At 40.7% G+C, this 27339-nt stretch overlaps 1 protein-coding gene across 5 annotated transcripts; it reads right to left on the bottom strand.

Moving 5' to 3' along the window:
• Positions 1-1297: 1297 nt before the first annotated feature.
• Positions 1298-27330, bottom strand: ppm1aa (protein phosphatase, Mg2+/Mn2+ dependent, 1Aa). Of its 5 annotated transcripts, none has more exons than XM_069193139.1 (6): positions 27249-27330; positions 22365-23220; positions 21953-22070; positions 18609-18720; positions 17240-17297; positions 1298-4265 (listed from the first exon to the last, which is right to left on the bottom strand). In XM_069193139.1, the coding sequence occupies exons 2-6, from the start codon at positions 23196-23198 to the stop codon at positions 4230-4232; spliced, it is 1158 nt and encodes a 385-aa protein (XP_069049240.1). In that variant the 5' UTR covers positions 23199-23220; positions 27249-27330; the 3' UTR covers positions 1298-4229. The 5 variants fall into 5 exon arrangements, with proteins under 5 accessions (XP_069049240.1, XP_015205656.1, XP_015205657.1 ...); XM_015350170.2 differs by lacking the exon at positions 27249-27330 and adding an exon at positions 24762-25205; XM_015350171.2 differs by lacking the exon at positions 27249-27330 and adding an exon at positions 25117-25166.
• Between the last annotated feature and the right edge of the window lie 9 nt (positions 27331-27339).

Raw genomic sequence — 27339 nt, 5'->3', positions numbered from 1 at the left:
TGCGAAATCTAGGACTCAGCCTCCCCTCCGTCTTGAGAAAGCTACCGCAGCTGGTCCTGTTGCCAGTCTGGAACGGCAGTAAGCCCACTGGGTAGCAGAACAAGCTGGGAAAAGACTCCATCAAGACTCCAAACGTCACATCCCAGCCAGCACTGAGACATCACTCCTGTTCATCCCCAGAACTCCGGCTCAGGTTTCAATATAGAGTTTTATATAGAAGTCTTGCAGCAGTGCTCTCTACCCAGAATATGTACTTCACTTCCGTAAAACTGAAGCTACAAGAGTCTACAGCCCTGGGTGTCAGAGGTAACTGATTAAATGTGAAATCTTTCCACTTCCCTTTTTGATGTATTATTCTCAATTGTCTTAGGCCGAAGTTCCTAAGATGTACGTAAATAATAAAGACCATTTTATGCTTCAACATAAGGCTTAAGAAACAGTGTTTTGGCTTATGCGTCCCCGGCGGTAGTTAAGCATGAACCCACGGATCTCATTGGGCAGTTCCTCGAGATGCCAGGGCAGCCGTTTCAACACGATGGCGGAGCAGCTTCTTCCTAACTCCCAGACCCCCGGTCACTTGAGTGAGTGTCTTCTGTTCCTGGCCTATAGCCGTTCACTTCCATTTTTAATTCAGTTTCAAAGGGTAGATTCAGCTGACCTCAGGACCACAGCCTGACCACTTTCACGTGAATGCTGATCGAAAGCAGGGGCTTATCCAGAGAAGCCAGGAAATAAGACACCCTACAAAAGAGAGCCTACAAAGAGAAGGGATCCAAGCACCTCATTCAGACATTTCATGGAAAGCTACCGATCAGTCAAGTGAATCATTTTGTATGACTTAAGACGTTTCATACCACAGTCAAGTGGCCTAGGACTAAAGCAGACCGATCTTAGGCCAGGACCTCCACACCTCCACTTTAGTGAGCTAAAACACACCAACAAACCGCTGAACCTGAAAGGGCAGGTTTCAGCAGCTGCATGGTCAGTTAAAAAAGGTAACTGCTGAAGCTCTATAACCCCTTCAGAGGATTCAACACAAATCCACTTTTTATACTAAAACCATGACCCACCTTCAGCAACATGTCTGCAAGAGTTGCATGGGTGTCCTTCAGACTCCTTTAGAAATATTTTCTCTGGCTGTTCTTGGTCATCACAGGTGATTTTATAAATGCTTCCCATTTATAAAATCTCGAGGCCTTTTTATAAAACTATATATGCTACTGTTTTTGTCAGCCTTACCCATATTAAAAAGAACGGAGTAGTTAAAAAAATATTCCAGTACAATTTTTTCAAAATATATTGTATTCTGCAGCTTTATTTTAATATTTAGTGGCAAGTACTTCAACAAACCATTCACACCATGAGCTTATTTCACATTCTGCTGGGGGAAAATAGACAATTAGTTAAATAAGACAGACAAGCTTGAAAAAGGTTCTGGATGCAGAAGCCTACAGCTATAATACAAGCTCTACCTCAGGACTTGAGAAAAATGAAAATCTCTGTATCTCCATGTGCATTATTTACCCAGGAAAGATCTACGAGTGAAGAGTTTCTGGCTCACAAGACTGCTGGTGAAAGATATGACAACACCTACGGTAAGATGAATTCAGTCACCTGATCTTTGATGGCGTCAGCATTATTAATAATGGAATGCAAAAGAATAGTAAGGTAAGCATAAAAAAGATGAGAATGTTTTAAAAAGTGTGGAAGAAATGTAGTAAAATAATCATAACTGTTTCTTTAACTTTGATGCTTACCATGGTCACTTGTAGAATAAGCACTACCGCACCATTTTTTTATTAATTTGTTTCCTGGCAAGGGGCGATTACAGAAGCAAAATCATTTCAAACCCAAGTATCCGCAGAAAGCACAGCACACACACACTGCATGAGAAAACATTAAAGCACTTACATTACAGATTACAGGAAGGTCGCCTTTTCCCCATCATCAATGCAGTAAATTGCATACAGAACCACTGAGTTTAAATATCTCTAACATAAATAAACATGTTCTGGCTACAATGATTAACACGACATTAAAGGTACTCGCTCTTTGCACGTACAGCACAAATACACAGGAACACAGGAAGGGTCTCAGATGACAGGTGTTCATTCGGTCCCTCAGCGGCTTGGTTTGCAATATGGTTGAGTGGCTTGTTCCAGACTCCCACAAGCCTGTGTGTAAGGAGGTGCCTTCTTTCCTCAGTTTTAAAAGCACTTTGCCGCAGTTTGAATTTTTGTCCTCAGATTCTACATAGAATAATGGCAAGAACTCCCATAGACAGCACCTGCATTACATTTCAAGTGGTGATATTCTTTAGACTTTCAAGTCTTTCCAGTAGTCTATAATCTACAGTAGTAGTCTACAGTGTACAGTCTGTATAAGAATGAGGTATTCCAAGCGTGGATCTGTGAAGGGTCTCACAAATGAGAGAGCTCTCCAGCCATCCCTAAACCTTGGAGCATCCCTCTAGAGTTCTGCTCTTATCCTGTTCCCCTTTGGTTTGCAAAGCTTTCTAGAAGAAAACATTGTTCAGTAGTTTGCACTTTTGCCACCATCACTTTATAGGAAACTTCAGGTTTGTTTCACATGAAATGCATGAAACGCGTGTTCAAATTGTTCGAGACTTAAAACACTTCTCTCTTTCCCTCACTCCTAACCTTGGAAAACACTGTCCCCAATAGCTGCTTCCTCATTCTAGGTCTGGTAGCTGGAAAACCCTCTCTTCTGGGCTGCAAGCACCTTCACATCCCCTTCATGCTCCACTGGGGTCCCACCACAGAGACAGCACACTGTACTCCAAAAGGCAAGAGTCTGAACCTTATTCTCAGGCATCTAACACATCTGCACTGGTGCTGCAGTACTCAAAACCTGCCTGCCTGCTCTTCCTCTCTTCTTCCAGCTATGTACACCAGCATGAAGGTGGTTCTTTGGCTCGTTCATTAATCCAACACTAAACACTATGCCACAAGCATCTTTAAACCCTTTCATACGAGTCTTAAGGCAGCCTTGGACTGCAGTGGAGGATAGAGTGATGAGTTTATCCCTGCTCTTTCCAGTGACCATCTGGAACATAAGCAGCACAAGGCCAGTCAACAAGCATAAGATTCTACTTTTAGCCAAGAGGTGTCACAGACATTTCAGTCAACGCGATTTAAGCCTATGATTAAATTAAAAGCTGATGACTAAGTCAACACTGGGTGTGACAATGTGTGCCGTTGCACAGAGCTGTAGGAAACCTTGATCAGTCTTTCAGAGCATGCTAAACAGAACAGAGTGATTTCAGTACAAAAATGAAAAGGAAGTTGGTTGGACCTCATCTTGTTCTTGCCACTGTAACAGACCCATGGCTGAAAGGCTTCAGTTCATTTTTCACTGAAATGATGCGCCAAAGGGAAACCATCAGCGGCACGTAAACAAAAAAAAAAGAAGTTGCTGTTGCTATGCAAGATGGTGGTCCAATGTAACGGGACACCTTCTGATCAGAAGAACACGTGTATTATGTACTGCGCATAAACTCATGTGGCTGGCTCAAAATGTTATCTTTAAACGACAAAAATAAAATTTTCACTGAAAAAGTGGGGCGGATTCCCCCTTCAGTCAGGCCCTCGAAACCTTTCAGAACCTGAAGTGAGGCGAGGGAACCATGTGCAAATCTGGAACAAGGCAGCTGCTTCACTGACTACTCCCCGCCGGCTCTTTTCAATGGGGAGCCCTGAAGAAGTCATCACAAAGCCCCCGAAAGGAAAACAAAAATATAATGCGTCAGGCATCCCCTGTTACATGACCTTGTATTCAATGTTACAGGACTGAGCTTGTCAGGGGAGTTAACAAGCAGATGCAGTGCAAACACCATCTGAGAAATGGTGATGCCTGAGACACAGATAAAGTGGTGTGACAGAATATTTAGATTATATGCAGTATGTGGTATGTTCGCAGGGAAAAGTTTATTCAAAGTCCAGGTTTATTTACATCGGCACTTGTGGTGGTTCTTCCCTTCCATGTAGTATGTTAGATCGTTCTGATCACCAGCAGCTGTGCCATAGTACATACATTATGCTCTTCCTGTGTGATGAACAGGAAGTGGCTAGCTTGGGCCCTCAGTGTAAGATCCGTATTAATGCCTACAATCACTATAATGACAGAGTAGAGAGTTTGTCGAAAAAAAAATATCAACAGGGAAAGAGAAGACAAGACAGGAGGAAAGTGTCGATATCCATTTGTTCCCACTAGCTGAAGCCTCGAAAGAAGAAGATTATGGGATCCTGGGAAAAAGAGCATTGATTTAGTCAAATATGGATGAAGAAACGGCATGCATCATTTTAGGCCTTATCTAGCATTCCTTACACAACTGGGCATGTTCTTAAAAAAATTCAGACGGTCAGACTTTCAGGACAACGTCCAGAGTTAGACGACAATCCCAGAAGGTGGCACCAGAGCGAGGACTGGCAGGGCTGAGCTTATGGGTGAATCCAGGTCCAGTCAATCAACAAAATGCTGTTAGTTTGCAACGGGTTGTCTAGCAGGCTTAAGCAATCAGGCAAGCAGGGTTTATTTACCAGCATGCACCTAAATTAATATCAACCTTTATTAGCAAAGGGGCCCGAGACAGAGCCATGGGGATCCCCATAAAAAAATAAAACTGCATATTATGAGTTGTAAATCCCTAATGCAGTTGAGTAAATCTCATGTTCAGCCAGCTTTCATAATATAAACAGTTTAAAAAAAAAACTTTAATGTGGTCTGAAAAGTTTGGAGATTATATTAAGGAGCACCATGGTTCCTGGGTGAAATAACACACAACACCCCTGCTTTTATTTGATTCTACATAGCTGGAAATGGAGAAATATAAAAACAGTTATAACAGACTTTAAAAGCACAGTTAAAGTACAGTACATGTTTGGTTTTCCTAAAAGCATGAACTGGAGAGCCCCTGGATGAATTAAAAAATATTGTAAAATCAATAATTAACACATTACTCAAGAGTAGACTAGTGCTTCTGTATTTACAATTCATGTACTCGTACATCAAATTAAGTTACAAAATACTGGGTTAATTCCAAACAGAAATGGCCAGGTCACATATTTTAGCTGTACAAAAATGCTGTTATAGCAGTTGTAGATGTTTTTTTTTGTCTGTAATACCTGTCAAATGAGAAAATAAAGGAAAAGGGGACTGTGATTTCACTCTCCGAGTATACTTGGTCTGTTTTTTTTTTAAAACAAAAAAGTGAGATATATAAAAGCCACACTGGAATATTGTAATTTAACGTTTTTTGCAGTGGGACACTAAAGTGCAAACACACTAAAGTGCAAACATATGCCTATATAAGCATACAACAATAAGATTACAACACAGACCAAATGTGTTTCAGTTAAACCTTAACCACTAAAATATTCATCTGGCCATATGATTTTGTAACCTAATTTGCAGCAGAGATAGTCCACGCAGTGGAGGATAATGAGACTGGGCTGGCTCTCAGGCAAAGGATTGTACAGCAGGCAGCTCACAAACATGGGGAGAGACTCCCCTGACGAGCTGGATGTCATCTCTGCCTGCTACAGCTCAGTTCTGTTTGTTCAATCACATCATTGTGTGGCTGCGAACAAGTGAGAAAAGCTGGTGCTCTCTTTGACAACCCCGGGCTGTGAGCAGATTACGTGCTCACAGAAAACACAGAGAGAAAGGAGAGAGGGAAACTAGTTCTTCTAGAGGTCATATTTTGATACAACATGATATTTTCATTGAGATAAAGTAGCATTTGGTTTGACCTTGGTAACACTGCCTCAGAGGCCTAGTGACAATTCATTCTGTATCAATGAGCAGCTGAAATCGGCTTTGCAGGCTGGGGTGTGTTCAGCGTTTTTGATAGCAGACAGATCGGCTGTGCCTTACAAGACCCCCAGTAAAAATGATTTAATGTATCTGAAGCTCTAAGTAAATTGGATGAGAGCCCACTGACATCAGATCCCTGGGCCCCAGGGTAGTTCAGGCTAACTGCTGCGTGGCCGCGTTAGTCAGACTTAATGGCTTCACCGAGAGAAACAGAGCATGACACACACTAAATAATGCAGGCTGATAGGGTGACTTGCTGTTGTAGGTGATGCTTTTTTAAAAAATATATATAATATTTCAAATGCATTTTGCCGCACTGTGTGCAACTCATTTCAATTTTTTCCTTCTTTTAAAATATTTGGCTCCTTTTATTTCTAAAAATGCATTTACTAATGTAACCAACTATACATTTAAAAAGAGTAATAAAAAATAGGTAAATTAGACTTCAGTTGAGTGTGTGCAAGTGAAAAGAGTTATATTTTGTGACGTTACATGTGATGGATTTCCTTCCCCAAATTAGGGAAAACACAAACTGTCGAATGAATACCTGCCTTCCTAGTAACTTTGATGGGACAGCGCAATGCTGCTTTACACAGTGGCGATGCAGGAGCGCTTAGGACTCAGGACTCAGAAATGAAATGTTGTGGGGAAGCAAGATAACATCACTCAGATGATTCCATTTTGTCAAATAACTGAACAGAAATCGGCATTTCCCACATCGTGCGGCCAAACGTTATATTTTTAATTTAATATCATCTTCAGGAAATACCGTTAAGCTGAATCACTCAAGCGGGAATTACTTGGAACCCATCAAACGTGCCCATCGAAGACAGTGAAGTGCAATCAGTATGCAAGTAAGCAAAAAAAAAACTTTCTTTAGCGAGAACAATAAAACTAGAATAACTTTCTGGATAATGGCAAGGAGTGAGCACAAAAACGTCAACACTGCTCACATTGTGTACCTAAGCATCTTCATGCATTTTCAAGACGGTACCGGAGGACAGGGTTTGCCCAGTACAGCACGGCATTTTTATTTGTGAGCTGAAATGAGGTCCACGGCTGTCCTTTTTAACCCCCTTCCCACCCCCCCATTGGTGCGACCAGACAGCTGCAGTTAGCGCCTGCAGAACGCACTGTCCTTTCTGGCACTGAGCCCCGGTTAGATCCAGAAACGCAGCAAACATCAATTACAACACATTAACTCTCGGTACAGCGGCGGAGTATAATTAAAACTACTTTCATCTGCACTCATTTGCTTCCGGTAATTTTCAGACGCATTAACGCTGAAAGTACGGCTTCTCGGAACAAAAAAAAAAATCCGCACGAAACACAGAAGGAAAAATTAACTTCCAGATTTACCTGACTGGTTGGGCCTTAACGGTTGTTGGAGAATTTTAGCAAAAGTGAAATGTGAAACTGTTGGTTTCTCTGGGGGGGGCATAATGTTTCCCCAGAGAAACCAACAGAGGCCTTTGAAATCACATTTCACTTTTACTGCTTTGAATCTGCATGTCGCCCGACTCTCACAGCAATATCAGAAAAATAAAAACAATTAAAGCATCTACTTTTTTAAACCAAAAGAAGTCTTCCTTTCGAAACACGCCAACAGACCTGATGGCTGTAGCTGTCTTGCATAAAAAAAACTATAAAAAAGGCCACTAAAACCCACACCTCCTTCCTCCTTAGATCCCCACGCATCTGAGTGTTAACTTTGTCGTTTTTAATTGTGTCCTCCATCCTGTCCCTGCTGCAGACCTGTAATTAAACACGCCAGGTGTGTATTGCTTTCAGACTCTACCTCTGACTTTTGCCTCCGACAAAAGGAAAGACAAGTAATTTGGCTGCCTTCACTTCAATGTCTTTGTGGGGAGAGAGTGCTCTGGCTACAGCCTTACACCGACAGCCTGGAAAGCACAATGAAAGGGGGGAAATAGGACTGAGCCTTTTAACAAAGAGGCTCTAACGAGACCTGCTTCAAGCCCCAGGTGAGAGCACCATCCGGATTACACAGTGCCCTGTGGCACTGCACAGGGGCTGCTCAGCAAACAAATGAACACTCAGCTGGTCATTGAATATCTGTGAATGGCCAAAAAAATGACTGTTTGGAACATTTTAGCTGTTAATCACCCAATCTAAAAATAATGAGGAAGGCTTGTTATTTCAAGAATCTGAATCCCCAGGCAGGCATTGACTAAGAGGAGCATTGCAGGTAGCAATCATCCAGCACTGCAAAAAACCCTCTAGCGCCCTCTAGTGAAAGCAAAGGCTGCTTTTTTTCACAGTCCCTCACAGCTGCGTGTACACCTGGTGGAAACAGGCGGGGATTTCAGCCCTGAAAATGACAGCACTCAGCAAGAAGCCCGCACCATGGCACTAGGAAACTGAGGTTTAACTCGCTTCCTGTTGAGATCTGCAGTGTGATCCTCCTGACAAGTCAATTCACGTTTTAATTCTGCATTTCAGTAAGGTCTTCCTCCCACAGGGCCATCCTGTCACATTATTGAATAAAGAATAAAACATTTTATATCTCTCTTTCTACATTGATTTTGTTTTTAATGACAACACCTGGAAAGTTTTACTTATAATGTAAGCTCTCTTGTCTTCCATTACACTTCCTCAGAATTTCTCCCTCTTCTGGGAGAAACAGCCCATTGCAATTTTGGTTTTATATTTTCAACATTAGCATTGATCATCTATAAACTAATCGGGTGCATTTGTCAAGAGGATGTTTCATCATTACTTCGGAATTATTTTCCTTATTACGTGCTACACCTGCTGTGATGGACAGCTTTCACGTTACTCATTCTGCTGTTTCTATTTAGTTTACTGCCAATACTACACAGCAGAAATAGCTCCTGTAAAGGCAATGGGGGTCTCTTTAACAATTAACAATGCAATAGGAAACAACAGCAGAGCACCAGGAAACCAGGACACACACAGAGAGAAATCACTGAAAGGGTGCTGCAGATTCATGCCGAGTTTCTAGGTTTGTTCATATTTTGTTTCTATTTTAAAAATGATTTATAGTTGTTGAAGATGGAGCATTTTCCTCACAGATTTTAATTTTTGTGGCAACAGGGTTTGCACAAATCACTCTAAATGCTCTGGCAAGTATCCAGCTCTATGAAATGTCTAATGCAGTTCCACTAGAACAGTGAATGGTTGAGACACATGCAAGTGCAGAGACCATTGTCTATAGATATATGTTACACACTGACAGCAGTTTGGAAATATGGCCTTGGTAAATCTGACAGTCTTCTAGACTCACAGGGATAAAAAGTCAGAGTATATAATCTCATTGTCGACTCCTGAAATTGCACCCTTGCCCATCCCCTCCCTCTGGCTGACTAACCAGGTCCAGCTGTACAATAGACCACGATGTCTGAATACCCCCCGAATTAAATTCCACCTCTTCGGTCACCTTTCCACAGCACAAACAAGGAAAGAAGCCTTTTCTGACAATCGCGTTACAACTACAGGCTTGACAGATACAAGAGGCACGTTTAATTGGACCATTCTGCTATGAAAAATTATTTTACATGGCTGACAAGATGGTAAACCCCCCCCTTCCTACCACCACCCATGACACAGCAACTACAACAAAAATCAACCCTGATCTATCAACTGCTTAGCAGTGTGCATCATTTGAACTTTTCCCCTTCGAGCTTGGCTCATGACATTAGGTTGACATTTAAGCTCATCCCACCCACAGTCGTTTTCCTCCGACACCATTTCACAATGTGTGATTCCTGCATTAAAGCCTGCTGTCTGCTGGCTATGCGAGACATTCCGTAATTAATTTGCTAATGTCATTGTTTTACCATGTACATCACACCAAGCTCATGTGCACGGCCATTCAAGCTGCAAACCTATTCCCTCTTAAGGTTATGCAGCAATTAGCCCTTAAGTCATTTGCTCTCAGGCCTATAAATTAAAAGGCACGTACATGCAGAACCTTAGATGAATCAGAAAGCTGGTCATGAGAGCACAGCCTGCATTTATCTCATACAGCAGCTCTCTGGGTCTTCTGAAATAGCATGCTCCACACCACAGCCTGAAGCAGCATAGTGCAGTGTCAGAGTGCTTCCACAAGGACAGCTTGTACGGTGAATATTCCCTTTACACTTCGTCACAACACATTCATGCAAGATACCTAGTTCACAGGGACCTGAAGGCATGGAATGACATTCCATATGTCTACATGAGAACAGACTGTTAAACTGAACCAATTTTAAATGAGTGGTATTGTTTAACTTTAGAATCATTATTTCACTTATTTCATTGTACAGAAATGAAAAGCACTTTTGAAGTGCTAAACTAAGAACAGAATAAAAGGCTCTACCTTAAACATCAGGTAGGGAATGAAACATGTTTCTTTTCCTCCCAGTCATAAAATCAAAGAGAAGGGCTCAGGACCGCAGTGTTTGACAAAATAATCTCATGACACAGCCATTCACTTAAAACAACACGCAGGTCTGCACTTTCTTTTTTAATGACAGATTTCCGCAATGAGCAAAACTCCAGAAAGAGAATTTATGATGGGCAGCCATAGAGTGAGATTTTACTGTGCCACACACCAAAACAGGCAAACTCAAAATGATGCACGGCTTTAAAGTCAGCATACGAATCAACTTCAAAATTGGTAATTTGTTAGACACCAGCTAAAACCTTTCCAATTTTGGAAAATAATTATTTTTTAAGTTTTTACATTTGGTAACTTTCTACACTGTTGCTTAGCTCCCAACGGAGGATGACCAGTACCATCCTTGACACTCTTCCAAGATCCGCTGAGATCAGACTAGAAGGCAGTAATGCTGCTGACTGGAAGAGTGAACTGTTATCAGTAAGAGCTGTCAAGTGTACCCTGACACCTGGCAAACCCCAAGGGTCTTTGCTGTAATACAAGTCGAAGATAGCCAATCTCTCAAAGCAGCCCCGCCCTGGTGTTGTTTGACACATTGTACACTGCTTCCTGGGGAATCCTGATCACTGTTGGCTAGCATCACTGAATCAACCCAATATCGAAAAGGTGTGCTTTAACTCCATGTTGAAATTACACCAGCTCGGGGAAACTGCAGTGCTTGACAAAACAAGCTCCTGCAAATAAAAGCACCCTTTACCAGCAAGCAATTGTGAAACCAAAACTTACACAGCAATTCTGAGAAATCGGAAACTGTTGTTGTATCTAAAGAGCAATGTTTTTAATAATGAATTTTACAAACTGTAAAATGCAACATTTCATATTAACAGTTAATAATTCTAGAACCGTTACCCCCACCTTCTCCTCAACAGGTCAAGCTTTTCACAAAATATTGCATTTGCCATTCTAACACTTTGTAGACTTGAAAAACTCAGATGAAGACTTACAACTATAAGGTAATTACCCATTTATTTAGTGGCACATTTTGCAAACTAGAAATTTATTTTCAAACTCTTTATCGTCTCATCTGCAAAAAAAAAGAAAAAGCAACAATTCACAAGCAAGGAATGCAATTTGTTCAACTGACTCCAAACAGACAGTACAGTCTTCAGGTTAGGAACAAAGCTTTTCACAAATATTTTTCTCCTTTGGAATCAGTACATAATACAAAATATACAATTATTGAACCTCTGTGTAATGTCAATTACGCAGATTTCTAAGTAGCAGTTGAATCAACATGGACAATAATTTACTATAGCATTACACAATCTACATACATGAAAATAGTTCTGCTTTATTATATAATTTTTATTGTTAAACATGAAAATCTTATTACTGTTCCATATGTATTACATCTTTTGAAGGGTAAGCAATCAAACATGCTTTCCAAGCTTCAATATATATGGATTTTTTTTTAAAACATTTGATTACTGAGACACCAGGTAAAAAAATCTATTTGATGAAAATAAAAACACATACCCACAAAAAATATACATGGTTAAAATGATGAGGCTTTTGTATGAAGACCAACAAAGCAATTCCAGTTCCTTCAAATTCAAGGAACCAGATTTGCAGGTGCTGGGGTAGAGTTAATTTAGTAAGGCAAAATGGTGAGCTTATCAGTGAATTAAAAGTTAGCAGGGTGGGCTTCATTAGTTGTCCAAATTGCAATTTTAAACACTAGGTCACAGAGAGATGCCTGCCATTATCCTATTTTAAAATTACACTGATGCCAGAATACGACTATTTATGTCTCAATTTAGGTGTTCACTGTCACGTGTGGACCTCTGAGCAAACATGAGCATTATTTTTAATGGTTTAAAAATGTTTTACATCTGCTGGTTATCACTCCCAGTAGACTACAACCCTGCTGGGGAGGTGGGGATTTTCTCCTAAAAAAAATCCTCAAAAAGTGTGTCCACAAATCAGTGCAAATGATTTATCTTTAAATTATACACAATAGTGGTTCATCATCATCAGACTTACAAAAGTATGATTCTAGTATATAATTCAAATACCATTAGGAAGGGTCAATAATTACCAAGGGTATCTGAACACGAGGAAGAAATGAATCATTGTCTGAAAATTTCATTGATATTACAAACCATAAGCAATCATAGTAGGCACCCTTTTAGATCTTTTAAATAACATTTGAATCATGTGTTGCTCTGTTTGTAAAATCGACACCTTTGTAGAAATATAAATGCACGAGAACCTTGATAACTGAAGACCCAATCCATCCCCCACCCGACACTTCCTCCCCTAAGGACTGAAACGGACAAGTGGGGGGAAAAAAAACAGACCAGACCAATACGTCTGTGCAGTAATGAAAAACTTTAAACCAACTTTATGCTCACTATGAAAGGAGAGCGGACAACAAGCAGGTGCTAACACTAGTGTATGCTTATGAGGTATTATAGGCTTTTTGTGTTGCTGAAACCGCAGAACCAACTGATGACATCAACTTTTATAACTGCTACGAAACGTAAGAAAACCGTATACCATTATTTAAGCAACAATCTGCCAAGGTCGATTCATTTTCTACTATTAGTTCTGGTATCTCTGGTCTGTGTTGTATGGCTTCCCTGATCTCATTCAAGCAATTACAAGCCCAGGAGGAGTCTGTGTCTTTTAGTATTATTACCACATAGAAGCAAGTGTCCAAAAAAAGAAATAACTACAGCACATTTAATACCTTAAACAGCTTTAAGACATTTAAACCACACCCACTGTAATGAACATAAAACTTAACAATAATGAATATCGAGAGAAAATGCTTTTCGGTAGATTAAGATCATTTCGATTTACCTTTCTAAATGTAACACTGACACCTATGTAACCAGAACACCTATTGCACACCATTCAGATTCTAAAGCTATACAGTGGATATGAAGAAATAGTGTATAAAAGCAAAAGTGAATGTTTTTAAAAAGGCTTTCTCTAAAATAAAATGTTTATTCCAGTCTGAAGATAAACCATAAAAATAAAGTATGAACACTTAAATATCTCAATGCAAATGTTTCAAGTGGGTTAAGCAAATTAAATTTTCCTTGTTTGTACTTTATTTCTATACATGAATGATTTCAGGATTTATTTTATAATTTTTCAAGAAAAATGATAGCTTATAACCAGAACAAAATGCATAGATTTTTCAATTCTAAAACAACTGGTTTACTATTTATGTGAACAAGGGCTCAGCAACATAAATTAACTCAGTACAATCTGAACACAAACTGTGCTAATAGAGGTGACTCACATAGAGAAAAGAGAACAGCTTGATATTGAGTGCGTGCGCGCAAGAATTTACCTTGGTTCCCTTACAAAATGAAGAGGAAAAACTTGTAGCTGAAAAAAACATCTGATTTTTCCTCCATTTACACATGGCTGACATTTAAGGCTACATTAGCTGTAAGATTCACGTACACAGAAGGCAGGTTGTCTTCATACAGTCATAGCCACAAGTCTGCACATCCTTTATAATGAGAAAAATGTGGAAACTGATTAAAATATATACATAAAGAATGGATAATAAAATGAAAACATAAAATCTATGTACATTAACATGTTTTTTCACAATACATGCAATGTCTGCACACCCTATGTCTTGCAAAGGATTTGGAAACTTTTGCCCATGACTGTACGTTTACAGATAAGAAGAAATTGAGAAATACTAGCACCCTCTGCTTGCATGTTTTTAACTTCATCCATTTTTTTCAGACTAATACATTTTTAGTCTTTAATTTCAGACTTTTATTCTCACTACTTGGCTGCAGGAGATAAGGGTAAGCCACTGTTTCTAAATGTAATCTTCTGCTAAAAAAGTGCCATCAACACTGATTTAAAAAAACTTAAAGAAATATACTCCTAATATGTGGCTAAGGGTTACATCATTAGATTGTCAGTTTTCAAAGAACACGTTTGAATATTAATACACCCTGTGTTGGTTACATCAGTACACTTAATCTCCAGAAGCTAAGTAGTTTACAAGCAACAAGCATTTACTTGGATTTCTTTATTTTTATTGAACCTTAAAAAGCTTCAGACAATCTATTTTCTTTTATGTTTAGTAACATTTTCTTTAAAAAAAAACAGGTCAAAAACACACCGGTTTTGCCACAATGCGTTTTGAAAACTGGCGACGATTAAAAATCTTCAAAAATATATCACTTAATGTTGAATATAGCTTTAGAGTCAGAGAAGCATGTATGTCTTAAAAATCTTCTGCACAAAGCATTCAATTACACATAATAGCAGCAACCTCAGCCAATCCCACTCCTGAGAAAGTGAATTATCTGCTAACAGCAGAGTAAATCAAATCACACAGAAAAGATGTACAGAAGATCTAGGGCCCCCTCCTTGCATTGCTTTTTGTTCATAGTTAAGGTTAAGTAAAGGGAAATGATAAAAATTAAACCTCAGAACAAGCAGTTTTCTAGCAAACAGAACAAACTGCAGCAGCTATCCACCAGCTCATTGCTAAAACACTCCCTCAAAGATCTTCTTTCAAACGTTTAACATCAAACTGGTTTTACAAGAGCCCTCCATCTTAGAGGGGGGGGGAACAAGACTCTAAAGGTACTACTGCTCACTCAGCATCTGTAGTTTTTTGTTTTTGAAAAGCGGAGGGGAAAAAAAACCATAAAAATAATTAGTGTCGTCAGGGCGCGGGCTCTCGGACGCCAGGGAGAGAGGGTATGAAAGCAGGCCCAGCGTGCCTCAGAGCGGAGGAGACAACCGCTTTGGGCTTCCGAACAGTCACCCCACTGCAGCTCTGATGGGCGGGGAGCGGGGAGCGCATATCATGAAGCCACTTCTACAGTGGGCGCCGTTCACAGCGGTCGAGAGCGAACCCACTCTCAAGGGCTAAACGCAGGACGTGAACGGCGTCAGGCCTGACCTGGGGGATCCCGGCGGCAGGGGATGAAAAGGCGAGATCAAAAGCAGTTGATAGGGTTCCAGTGATAAAAATAAAGCCAGGACTGAGTCACACATACCAGAAAAGAAAACCAAAAGAGACGGTAGGTGGAGAATGTCATGAGCCACGATTCTGTTTGCTGGATTAACAAGGTCTACCACGCGCTTGCTTGTCATTTACCCGTTTCTTTAAAGAATAAAAGGGAAAAAAAAAATCAGTAGGACTAACAATAATATTCACTGAACAAATATTTGTTGCATCCCAGAAGACCAGAAAAAGGCAGACAGTGCTTTTAGTTTTTACTTAAACCAACTCAAGCTTCATTAAATACAGGCGCTTTTTTTTTTTTGCTTTCTCTTTCATACATGGACAATTGCACTTTACAAAAACAAAAAAAATTATACAACACACAAAAAAGCTAGAGTCCAATTATTACAGTAAAGAATTGTTTAAATTTATAATAAAATTTTCCATTATTGTTCTGACTTTTTCTTTTTTTTGTTGAGGACCAAGAAAAAAAAAACAAGAAAGAAAAGAAAGGAAAGGAGAACACTTCACTTCCTTGGGCAGATAGTTGCAGTACTGTAGTTGTTTCTGTATCTCCTCCTTCCCAATCGCACATTCCCTTCTTAAAATAAAAGCTCTGAGGACTGACGGTAGACAGACTGATGAATGGTGTTCTTGGTTGGTGGCTGTATGTAAACTCTGTGCTAAGCAGGCGGTATTACCACATGTCGTCGGTCGATGCCGAGTCCTTTACAAAGAAAAGGAGGAAGAGACCCTTTAAAGCCTGGAGTGTCCACAAGCACAGCAATTTCTGGATATCCCAGACTGAAAAGGGTTAAAAAAGCTTTGATAACTACTTTGGGGTGGAAAGATACTTGCAGTGAACACAGGTGGTGTTGACCGGTTATTTGTACAACGACAGGGGGTTGGCTGGACGGTTACGAGTCTGAAAGGTGCCCAAGGGACAGCAACAGTTTGAGAAATGAGGGGATGGTGGAAGAACTGAGCCAGCAGGAGAGTTAATCCCAAATAAAAACAACCACAGAAGTGAATGTATGACAGTTCCACCCAATCAAATCAAGTTCTCACCCAATGTAAGAAAGGACAGGCTGACAGACCACTAAAACTAAAAAAAAAAAAATCAGTCTCTAAAAAATATTATCTTTTATGATGATCCATAACCTTTGCAAACCGAAATGCAGATATAAAAACGATCATTAGCGAATGGAGGAATCAGTGTGTTTTTAATATATTACTTTTCTTAATATTTTATCCATGTCCAAGACTCACAGTAAGTTAAGCACAAGGTGTAAAAACAAGCGAATGCTTCTGCTGTTTAATTTTAAATGACAAACATAAATCTGTAGTTGAGTCTCGTCTACTTTTTTCAGAGCTCTGTTCCCAATTTCTAGGCTGTTTGGTTAAAGATTGATAAAGACTATAGCAGTCAGAGACAAGGCAGAACACCTTTTCTACCACAAAAGGCTACATAATTAATAAGCGTCATGCGTAATATAGTACGTTCTTCATGACAAATTGCACAAACTGTAAATTATGGAGGAGAATGGAATACTTTCTCCTGTCATCTCTGCTCATTAAAGCCCTGGAAAGGGAATATGCAGATACTACAGCAATGATTGCTGGGTAATGAGATGAAATTAAAGAAAATCCATCAAATTAAACATAACCCAAAAGAAAAAATGACATTTAAACAAGCAGATGGAGACCCATCTTTATGTATTACAGTACATTGGAAAAAAATAAGTAGATTAAAAAAAGTGTACTTGTTTTTGGTTCAGAGCAGCTTTAAAATCTTGGTAAGAAATCGTGATTGTGATCTTATGAGTCAGGAGACCAAAACCCAAATTTGATCATGCAACAGAAGATTCACAGAATTAACAAACATGGAAAGTGCTAAATAGCAAGCACATTGTTGTATAGTTTAAAACAGTTAATGCCAATTCGTTAATAAAGCATAAAAATTATGGAAACAAAAACCTTACACCAAACGGACACACAAGCAACTCAAGACAGAATTACTGAGGCTAAAGGGAGATACTTACTGTGTCATCACTCCTGTATGGGTTGAGTCTGTTATATACGGCTTCAATAACACTCCGTCTGAAAAAAAGAAATTGAGAAGATTAAATCCCTGTGTTATGTGTATTGCTGAACATCTTTTTATTCACTCATTTAATTTAAAGAAAACCATGTTTATCAGATTGCTAAACCTTTCTGTTCTGAGAAATACAGCAGGAACGCTTACTCAAAGAATCATGATTTCTCATTAGAAACTTTTAAGGGTCCAGATAGTCTTTTTCCTAAATGTATGCTTTTGGTGAAAAGATAAGGAGTTTATCAAAGGAACAGACAGGACTGCTTACAGTTTCTGTGTCCAGTTTCTCTGACATTTTCAGTCTCTTAAACAGGGTCAAGTACAACCCTGATCCTATTTACAATTCATCCATGAAAAAACAAATCGCTTTCTTTAAAAAAAAGCTTTCAAGCAAGCAAATGTGGTTCACTAAAAAAATGTTTTATATCCTTTTAAAATAAGCAGAATGTGTAAGTATGTGGCGGGAGAGCGTCACGTCTTTGCCTTTTACAGTTAATGTCTAATACCTAACAATAAAAAAAAAATAATGCATGCTTTGCAGTATATAAAAACATCACAGGGTTTATTGTATCCTTAAGTACCGTAAATATTTAATCTTTCATTTGCACTCCAGAATCATGACAGACATGGAGCTTGTTTCACATAGTGCTGTTTTCAATAAATCATAAAACTGCCATGACAAATGGCTGTCGTGCAGAGCATATATTATTAAAATCATATTTGCAACATAAAATAATCTATCCACTTGGGAGTTCATTTTTAATGCCCCCTACTTGAGAATAAAAACTTTAATTCACAACTTTTACTATTTAAACAAGACAAAGCAGCCAGCACCTTTGCATCTGAACTGGGAGTCATTCATTATCTGTGCCATGTGAGACAATCAATACATCAAGAACTAAGTCAAACCCCGTGATGGATAAAAGCCAATGATTCGTTTAAAACGAGGAGGGGGTAACCATGTAGACGGTAATCCCATTAATTTGTTGAACACAGGGCACATGCAGTGGTTCATATCCACCAAAAACAAATATGACAAGCCCAGCCACTTAAAATGATTGCTGCTATCTGTTACCCCCCCAACAGACCCCACCCTTCCCCACAAAAGGAAGGCTGTCATGCAGTTTTACAACCTCTCTGAATGGCTTAACCTCTCATTCCCGGCTAAAAAAAAAAATGCAAAATATATCACTTGATAAAATGTTAATGCAAGCTGACTTAACAGCATAGGCTTGTGTGGAAAGATAACGGTTCCACAGATCTTTACTCCGTCACGACTAAATGAACTTGCAAGGCTACACCCACAATGCACTCACTTGCTCGCCAGCTCCCCCCCTGGCGGGAGATTGGGGATGCTCTCCGTCGCTAATGTACGCATCACGTGGACTAAGTCTGGCACTCCTTCGTCACCCTGCTTCTTAATGATCTCTGGGAATCAGAAGGACTTCTTGGTAAGTGGGATGTCCCGCATAAGCATCAGAATTATCACTTACTATAAGCATGTTAGAAATAAAAACTCTTTCACACAAAATCTTAGCAAAATGTGAGTCACCATTTGCAGCTAAACATGTTTCTCTCTGATGTTACTGCATAAGTGTTATTCCGCCCCCCCCCCACTCATTTTAAAACTGCGTTAAAACAACCCAGGAAAAAATAAAATCTACAAATTCAGTAATATTGTGTTGGGCTTGGTTTGTTTGTACTAGAGCATTCTTTGAATCATGTGTTACATCAACCCTGAGCACACACCTTCAAGTATAATTTAAATACATTTTTAAAGATGTTAACGAGTTGCAACTGATCATTCTTAATATTTAAGCTCTTTACTGTGACTTAGCTGAATAAAATAAAATGCCGACACTGGTGTGACTAAGGCTATCAATTCTTTGAATAAAAAAGCCAAGGATCTCAGAATCAGTTCAGTAAATATCTTTATTAGAGTCATCGTTAACATCTAAAATAACAACATCACAGTTATTCTCTACATACTTCTAATGCTTGAGTTCTACTGTACAAAAATAAAGATTTCTACTTCAAGCTAATCCCCATATATAAATACTAAGCTAAGAAAATTTAAAAACCTTTGAAAATAAGACCTATAACAGTTACCATTTTAAAGAGTCTATCAGACCTAATACAGACATAATGAATCTGTAGTTACAGGTAGGGAAACGCAAGTCTGCTTCACTGGCTCCGTTTCTTCTAGGCAATAACCTGCTTTCACACCCATGCTTGGACCCATCTTGGAGTTAACGTTTAAAAATCCAGTTTAACTATGCGTTAGCTTCATGAAAACAGAAAATGATGGATCCTACTCGTAAAAGTATTGCAACACAAGATCTGAAATACACACACAGACAAAATTGCACACAGAAAGGATGCTTGGAAACGTAAAGTTAGTTTTAAATGGTTACAGTATGCCAAAAATCATCTCTTATTAAGAGTAATACACTGTATAAAAAAACTGAAAGTGCAAACCTGTGAACCTTCTCTGTACTTTTAGTTCAATAAAAAAAATGTTGGCCCCTAGTAAATGCCAGTAAAGAGGTCAATTAAGTCTAAATTTGCACCACTGAAATACTACTTCCAGCAGGTAACTTTATAAACAAATGTACCAGACAACAATACAGTAACCTTTAAATAAATAAAATAAATAAATAACCCTTTATAGATTTTCTCAAAAAACAAATTTCCTAAAAAGTGAAGCTCTCCTTTCAAACGTAACCACCCTGTGAACAAGGAACACTAGGTGCAGGTAGCTGTCCTCCCGATTCCTCCAGGTCACCACCTGCCACCATTCTTCCTCACAAAATACCACTGCCAACATATGCAGAACTCAGCTTAGTAATGTCTAATCGTTAACAGCACTGGATAAACAGAGTCACTTGTGGTTAACCAGATTAATAGTTTTTACTGCATTTTTACTGCCTCACCAACTTGGAAAGCCCATTTAAGTAATGGGCAACCTCCACATGTGAGTGCAGGATTGAAAGACTGCAAAGGCAGTCAATTCATTTGGCAAGACGCTCCGCAGTACATTATCAATACAGAAGCACAGGGAGTGGGAGTAAGACTGATGAGATACTTAACCTCCAATGACAGACATCTCCCTGAGAGAAGCCCACCACCTTCTGCAGGTGCCTGATCTGTCAGGACTTGCTCCCAATGTTGTGATTGCAAAAAAATTAAATAAACTACCAAGATTTTGAAGCAAAACGATTCTGCACTCCAAGACGTTAAACAGTGCATTGAAGATTTAAACTAGCAACTTTCCCATCACATCCCCCTGACCTTGAATAGCATACCACTCAGCCATATGAAATTCTCACACTATGTTCATCATACCAAGACCAGTGAATACTATTAATTATCTGAAAAACTGAAATGAACCTGCCCATTCCCTAAGTCAAAACTTTGCGTCTTCAAATACCATAAGTACCTTGGACAAGTTAGACATGAGCACAACAAAATTATAAAATTACCTGCTGTAGCACATACCTGTAAGGCTGCTTACAGTGCGTAACACTGTAGGACCAGATTTTAACTGTGACAGAGAGTGAAATGTAGTAAAGCAGTAATTAAAAAATGTCTGCTATTGGCCATGGATTTCTAAAAATGCATTGTTTTAAGATGAACCTAATGCAGTAAAAAAAGGAAAAAGAGGGAAAATAGAAAAGTACCTCTTTTACAACTCCTACCCTTAAACAACTTCAGACTATGGGCAAATATGGCCAGAGTCCCCTGAAAAGGGGTCTTACCGCTAGTTAAGACTTTTGAAGGTTTTGTGGTTAATTGACCTGTCCAGCATTCAAAGCTGTCGTCAACAACTGCTGTACTGCACATCACAGTTGCCTTCAGTCTTTGGGATTGTAACTGCAGTTATTCAGTTGTTACTTTCTTTAACTTTAATTACCATTGTCTCACTGTACATTTACACAGCATAAAAGTATGTGCAAACAAACTAAGCTGTGAGATATGTTAAATGATTACACTCATAGATGCGATTACAAAGCACCAAGATGATGAGTTTATACTAAAAACGGAATATTCCAACAGTGCTTTATGTATATACTGTATACTTTTAATATAGATGAAACAGCAATCCTGATTTGGCCTCTTTATTACATGTTCCCTACATATAGCAGCTTTCATAACAAACATTTATGACAAGAGACTGACATTTCTGCAAAGCGTTTAGAGCTTTTTTTTTAAATAACTGCAATATTTTTCCTTCAAAAAGAGATAATTACTTCCTTTTAGCATATTTGATCATGCAAAAGTGATATCTCTAACACTTGATTCATCAGGCAACTGAACAAAATGGGGATCGAGCTGCCATTGTTGAGCCATTATGGCACGAAAGAACTGGAATTTACTTGGCAAAATATAACAATGGCTCTCGAGAAACAACGCTTTTTGTTTCTTTGAGGAGTTAAACGGCCAGGTTTAACTACTTCTGCACTAAAGCCACAAAACTCTTGGTATACTACTATGCCTATAATAAGTCAATTATAACAGCATTTTAACGTTAGGAGTTTTATATGGGTATACCACGTTTTCATGAGTTTTCTTGGCCACTTGAGATACCACATAGTACACTTCGTTTAATTAAGCTGCTTTATGTAATGTAACTATTTATTAGCCTTTTTAGATGCTCCACCTTCTACTCGGCTTTCCAGGTACTTATCCAGATCTGCCTCTTTCTTCACTGCTTCCGGGGATACCTTGGGAGCACTGGAGAAACAGATCAACACCACACTCATGTTGTCCCGGCTTCCCTGTTAGACGAAAAAGAAGACATCAGTCACGTTACGTCCCATTGAGGACGTAATCATCTGCCACACAGGTCGCACGACGCACGCGACAACTTTCAAGGGCAAGAAAGAACTCAAGAGTTAAAGCTTTCTCGATTCCAACGGCAACGAAAGCCTTTTCGATTACAACTTCCGGAATGGGAAGCAATGACGAGCGCTCTGCGTTTTTAAAAACCGCGACCCCTCACCCTGCAGCCATCTCGGGTCTGTCTAGCGCGCAGCCGGCAGCATTCGATTTCCAAGCCTCACCGACCTTACCTTGTACAAACAAGTGTCGACAATCTCATTGCACACTTTCTCGAGGTCATCCGTCACTTCCAGCCTGGACCTGACAAAGTCACACAGTTCTTCGTTGGCCATGACATCCCAGATGCCGTCGCACGCGAGGATGATGAACTCGTCTTCGGGCTCGGACCTCTCAATTTCGTACACCTCCGGCTCGGGGGAGACCAGCTGCTCCGTGGGGCCCTTTCCGTGCACGCACTTGTAGTCGAAGTCCCCCAGGGCCCTGGACACGGCCAGCGAGCCGTTGACGCGCTGGATCATGACCGAACCCCCCGCGTTCTGGATGCGCTCTTTCTCCAGCGGGTTGCTGGGCTTGTGGTCTTGCGTGAAGAAGTGGACCTTGCCCGCCCTGCTGAGCAGCCCCCGCGAGTCCCCGCAGTTGATGAAGTAGACGTGCTTGGGGGAAATCATGGCGCCCACGGCCGTGGAGCCGCTCCGGTCCACCCCGTGCTTCTTCTCGGAGATGGCGCGCATGTGCTCGTCGATCTGCAGGAAGCCCGTCCGGATGCCGCTCTTGACGTTCTCCACCGTGGGCTCCGGGGCGGCCCCCTGGAAGTCCGGGTTGTTTGTGATGTGCTCCAGCAAGTGCTCGCAGCAGTACTTGGCCACCTGCGAGCCGGCGTGCCCGTCGTACACGGCAAAGAACGACCACAGGTCCAGCCCGCCGGGCAGGCCGATGACCGCCGTGTGAGCGTCCTCCATCTCCACCCGCCAGCCCTGCATGCTGCTCAGCCCGTAGCGCAGGCCGTTGCCCTCCCCGTGGGCATTGTGTTTCTCCATCTTTGGCTTGTCCAAAAACGCACCCATTTTGTTTTCCTTTTATTTTACTCTGCAGGGGGATAAAAAAAAAAAGGAGAGGTGGTTTCAGATCGTCAGCTGCTGCTGCTATTGCTCACAGCGCGTCCCCAGAAACGGACCACGCCGGCTGACTTACAGCAAAAGCACTACCTGCAGGAGCACGTCCGATTAATACCTTCGCAGTCAAAGCGCCTACATGTGCGTCTGTGAGCTGGTTTACAAGGAAATAATTCACATTTAAAAAAAAAAGACAGCAAAAAAAAAACTCACCCACAACATACAACATTGAAATAACTATCGCGGCTCTATAAAGCTTGGGTTTCTGCACATCAAGTGCACACTACACCACCTTCGTCGGGTACCAATACAGTTCAAAGGCCATAATGAGAAGAATTATAAACTGTCGAGTTTTAAGTGAAAAAAGAACTTTCAATGCCTATGTGGTAGTTATATACCTTAACGATATGTTGACATATTTAAATAAACCAAGACGTTAACCCTGGTGTCCTGGCCACATTTTCCCCCGATTTTTACCAATCATGGCTTCCTAATATTCCCTGGCTGTGATAGGGCTTCATTACTCTCCCTCCCCACTGATAGCTGATGTGTGGTGATCATAATCCATCATCCAGGTGGGGGCTACACACTGGTGGTGGTGGTGGAGGAGGGGAGTCCCTATTACCAGAAAAAGGGCTTTGAGGGGAGTGTCCAGAAGAGCGCTATATAAGTACAAGGACATGACTATAATATAGTAGTCGATCACTTCCACGTAGTTGGCATGCCTTAAACTAATTTCATACTCCACTCACGCCGGCCTAAGGCTAGATTCACTTGCCAACTGCACGTGCATAAAATGAGGAGACAAAGAGAGCAAGTGGCTGAAACAGGTCATTGTATTTTTGGATACCCGGCACTTTTGCAACATTCTTCCTAGACGGCGACCGGCTAACGACAACAACAACAACAACAACAACAACAAAATCGCTAAAAATGGGGACAGGCGAAAGGCTCGTCTGGCCTTGCTGGTGTTTCATGACGCGCTCCTGGTAACGACAAACACGCTGCCCCCCACCCCCACCAGTAAACAAACAGTATCCCAATTCCGCCTTCGGCCGCTGTCAGCTGTCAGCTCCCCGGGCAGCGAGGCCCACGGAAACGGGGAGGTCGGCGGTCTTGCCTTTCACCTTTAACGTGCCTCCCGACAGAAGCGCTGCTCGCGTTTCGGGTTCTTGTTTTTTTTTTCCCCCACTACGTATTCCTCGAAAGTTTTAGAGCGGTGAAGGGAAAAAAAAAAACCCGGTGTTGGAAGACGGAACGGCTGCCGTTCGCCTCCGCTAAAATGATCTAACCGGCCCGTTTCTCTCGGGACTCCGCTCCGTTTGCCAGAGCCCCGCACTCCCGGGGTAAACAAGCAGCCCAGCACCGCAGTAGGCCCGGCCACAGACGTCCCTGAGGCCTAAGCGCCCCCTATCACTGGATTCACACGGCCTACCCCTCCCCCTCCCTCCTCGGGCTCAAGTGTCGGTCCGCAGCCGTGACGCGCAGCCCTGCCTGCGGCTCCCCGAGACTTACCTGGATCAGAAGCGAGCTCTGCGGGATTTTTTTTTTTTTTAAAAAAAGATAACACCAACGCAGCAGCGGCGGTTGCGGCAGTAGCGAAGGACTACCGGGAAGAAAAACACCGAAGGAAAGACAGAAAGAAGGAAGAGGGAAAGAGAGACAGAGACAGAAAGAGATAGAGCTGTGGTGAGGGGGAGAAACCGCCTTTCAATGCATTCAGATTGAAAAAGAGCGCAGCTCTCCGTCCTGGGTGAGCCAGGGATGCATTACTTTCATTTGAGAGGAAAAAATAAATTTCAAAGAGCATTCATGCAATCTAATCTTTTTTTCTCTCTACGCCAACGTGTTTTGAGAAGGCGCTCCTAACCTCAGCACTCAACCCCAGCCTCCCCGAGAGAGAGAGCCTGCACCTAACAACCTAATAACGACAGCCCAGGACCCGGATGTACATACAGCAGGTTGCGTGCTTGGAACAATTACATCATCACGATCGGGTACAAGGCAGACGCGAGCTGGGCGATTTCTGCTGTAATGTTCAAGGATGGGCGGAATCAATAGCAGAAAGTTTTTTTGTATTATTAATACAAACGACCTTCTATAACCTTTCATTTTAAAACTGCTTGCCATTGCACGATATCGCATTACAAACTCTGAAGAATTTAAGTCGTGCACAAAAGTAGTGTTCAGGATACCCTTTTGTCTTCTGTTTTTCCATGATATAAACAAGGATCATAATTCTTCTCAGTATCAATGCTTTGAATTGTTTTTAAAGGGTTTTCCCTTGATCATACCCCTTGTTGTTAGTTCTTTTACCTAAATTTAGGCTGCACTATAATTTCACTGGAGTAGGTTATGTTGTAACATCTGCTTTCATATCACTGGGCTGTGTTCTTAGATGAATCACTATTGATAACAGATCTGCAATATAAATGTATTTTAGATCTATCAGATATTTCTGTGGCATTACTGTCAATTGTACTGTTTTTTTTAATATGCTGAAGCCCCAAGGAATCAGGTGGCTACAGTGTTTCTTATTTTATTAGTTATTGCAGTGGTTCCTCTGGTAGTTTTTTTTTAATCCATCCAACCTTCTGAGGAAGTGTCTACTAGGGAAAAATACAGTCCATTTACCTGGTTTACATAACTGTATACATAGAGTGTAAAACCCGACAGATGTGTGCAACAGCCTTTTCCAGTCCTCAAGGAGTTCCACAGAGTGCTTTCCTGCGACCCAAGTCTTTTCTCCACCTATATGAACGATATGCCCAGGCAATGAGCAGATCACACATCCACAACACCAGCTCTTGTTCAGCTGGACCCACCCAATCAGCAGTAATAGCTGATTTGCAATGTACACTGCAGGAAATGCCTTAGATTTTCTGTGATCTGTGCCTTCTGCTACCGTCTAATCAAACTATATTTAGGCTATTTCACACAAACAGATGAAGCTGCTGCCTTAGTCACAATCACAAAATCTTTAATTTGAGATCTAGGCACCTGGTTTAATAGTGCTTTAAATTCCAAAACGCATCAATAAAGTAAAAGCTCTATTCAAGTGTAGGGCTGGCTTCCTATATTGCAGGAAATCCTATTTCACACATTCCTCAAGGTAAACACAGGTTCAAGTGTGTGTACTCCTTATCTTGGAACGTTCTGATTTTATTTACAGAAGAATTATAGACGCCCATATATAGCTTTCATCACTGTACTCTTTCCTCTTTGATTACATCTGCATACAAGACAAATGCTTCATTGATTAATTTACAGATCTTTAACTGGGAAAACGTGTACTTTATTGCAATTCTGTGTGCCATTCTACAATTTGTGATGTGTTACTTTTATAAAATGAACCTCCCAAGAGCAGCTACCAACTCTGAGCACACATCATTTTCAATTTGGTGCTACCAATGACTGGGACACTCTTAGACTAAGCTGAAACCATTCCCCATTTTATCTGACGATGTTTTCAGTTGTAGCTCGTAATTATGCTACAAAACCCGAAAAACAAATTAAACTTCAAATTCAAGGTAATGAGCTATATTTGATTTACAAGATTAATATTATTGTTAATGTGCTGATCACCCTTACTACGGCCAATCCGCAGGTGATGAACACATTTCCATGCGATGTGCAGCACACAGTCCACCTCGCTTTTCGCCCGTAACAGATTCCGCAGAAACATGCTGGCGGAAGTATTTGCTTTTTGGGAGGTGTGTTTCCGGTGTTAAGGTGAACAGACTTTCACCCTTGTCACGGTAGCAAACAAAATTTGTGGTCCCCCCTCCAAGTATTAAAAAATAAGTACAAATCACCTAAAAGACATATTTTTGGAACTCAGGATTTTTTAAAAATTATTGTTGTTATTGTGAATTCGTCAAGCACATTGAGCAAAGATGATCGGAATGATAAAATCAAGTAATTTAAGTGTGCAGTGAGGACAGACAGAAGCCTCGTCTTCTATGCCACACTACACACACTCGTTGCTGACGTTTATCTCACCTGTAAAAGTACAGTTAACGAATTCAACAGTGACTGTAATGAGATTAGGACCTGTAAAAGATTTAACACCACCACGGCAGAAGCGGTGAAA

The sequence above is a fragment of the Lepisosteus oculatus genome, chromosome 8, assembly GCF_040954835.1.
Source record: "Lepisosteus oculatus isolate fLepOcu1 chromosome 8, fLepOcu1.hap2, whole genome shotgun sequence".
Lineage (NCBI taxonomy): Eukaryota > Metazoa > Chordata > Actinopteri > Semionotiformes > Lepisosteidae > Lepisosteus > Lepisosteus oculatus.
This window is presented reverse-complemented; position numbering and strand designations above follow the sequence as displayed.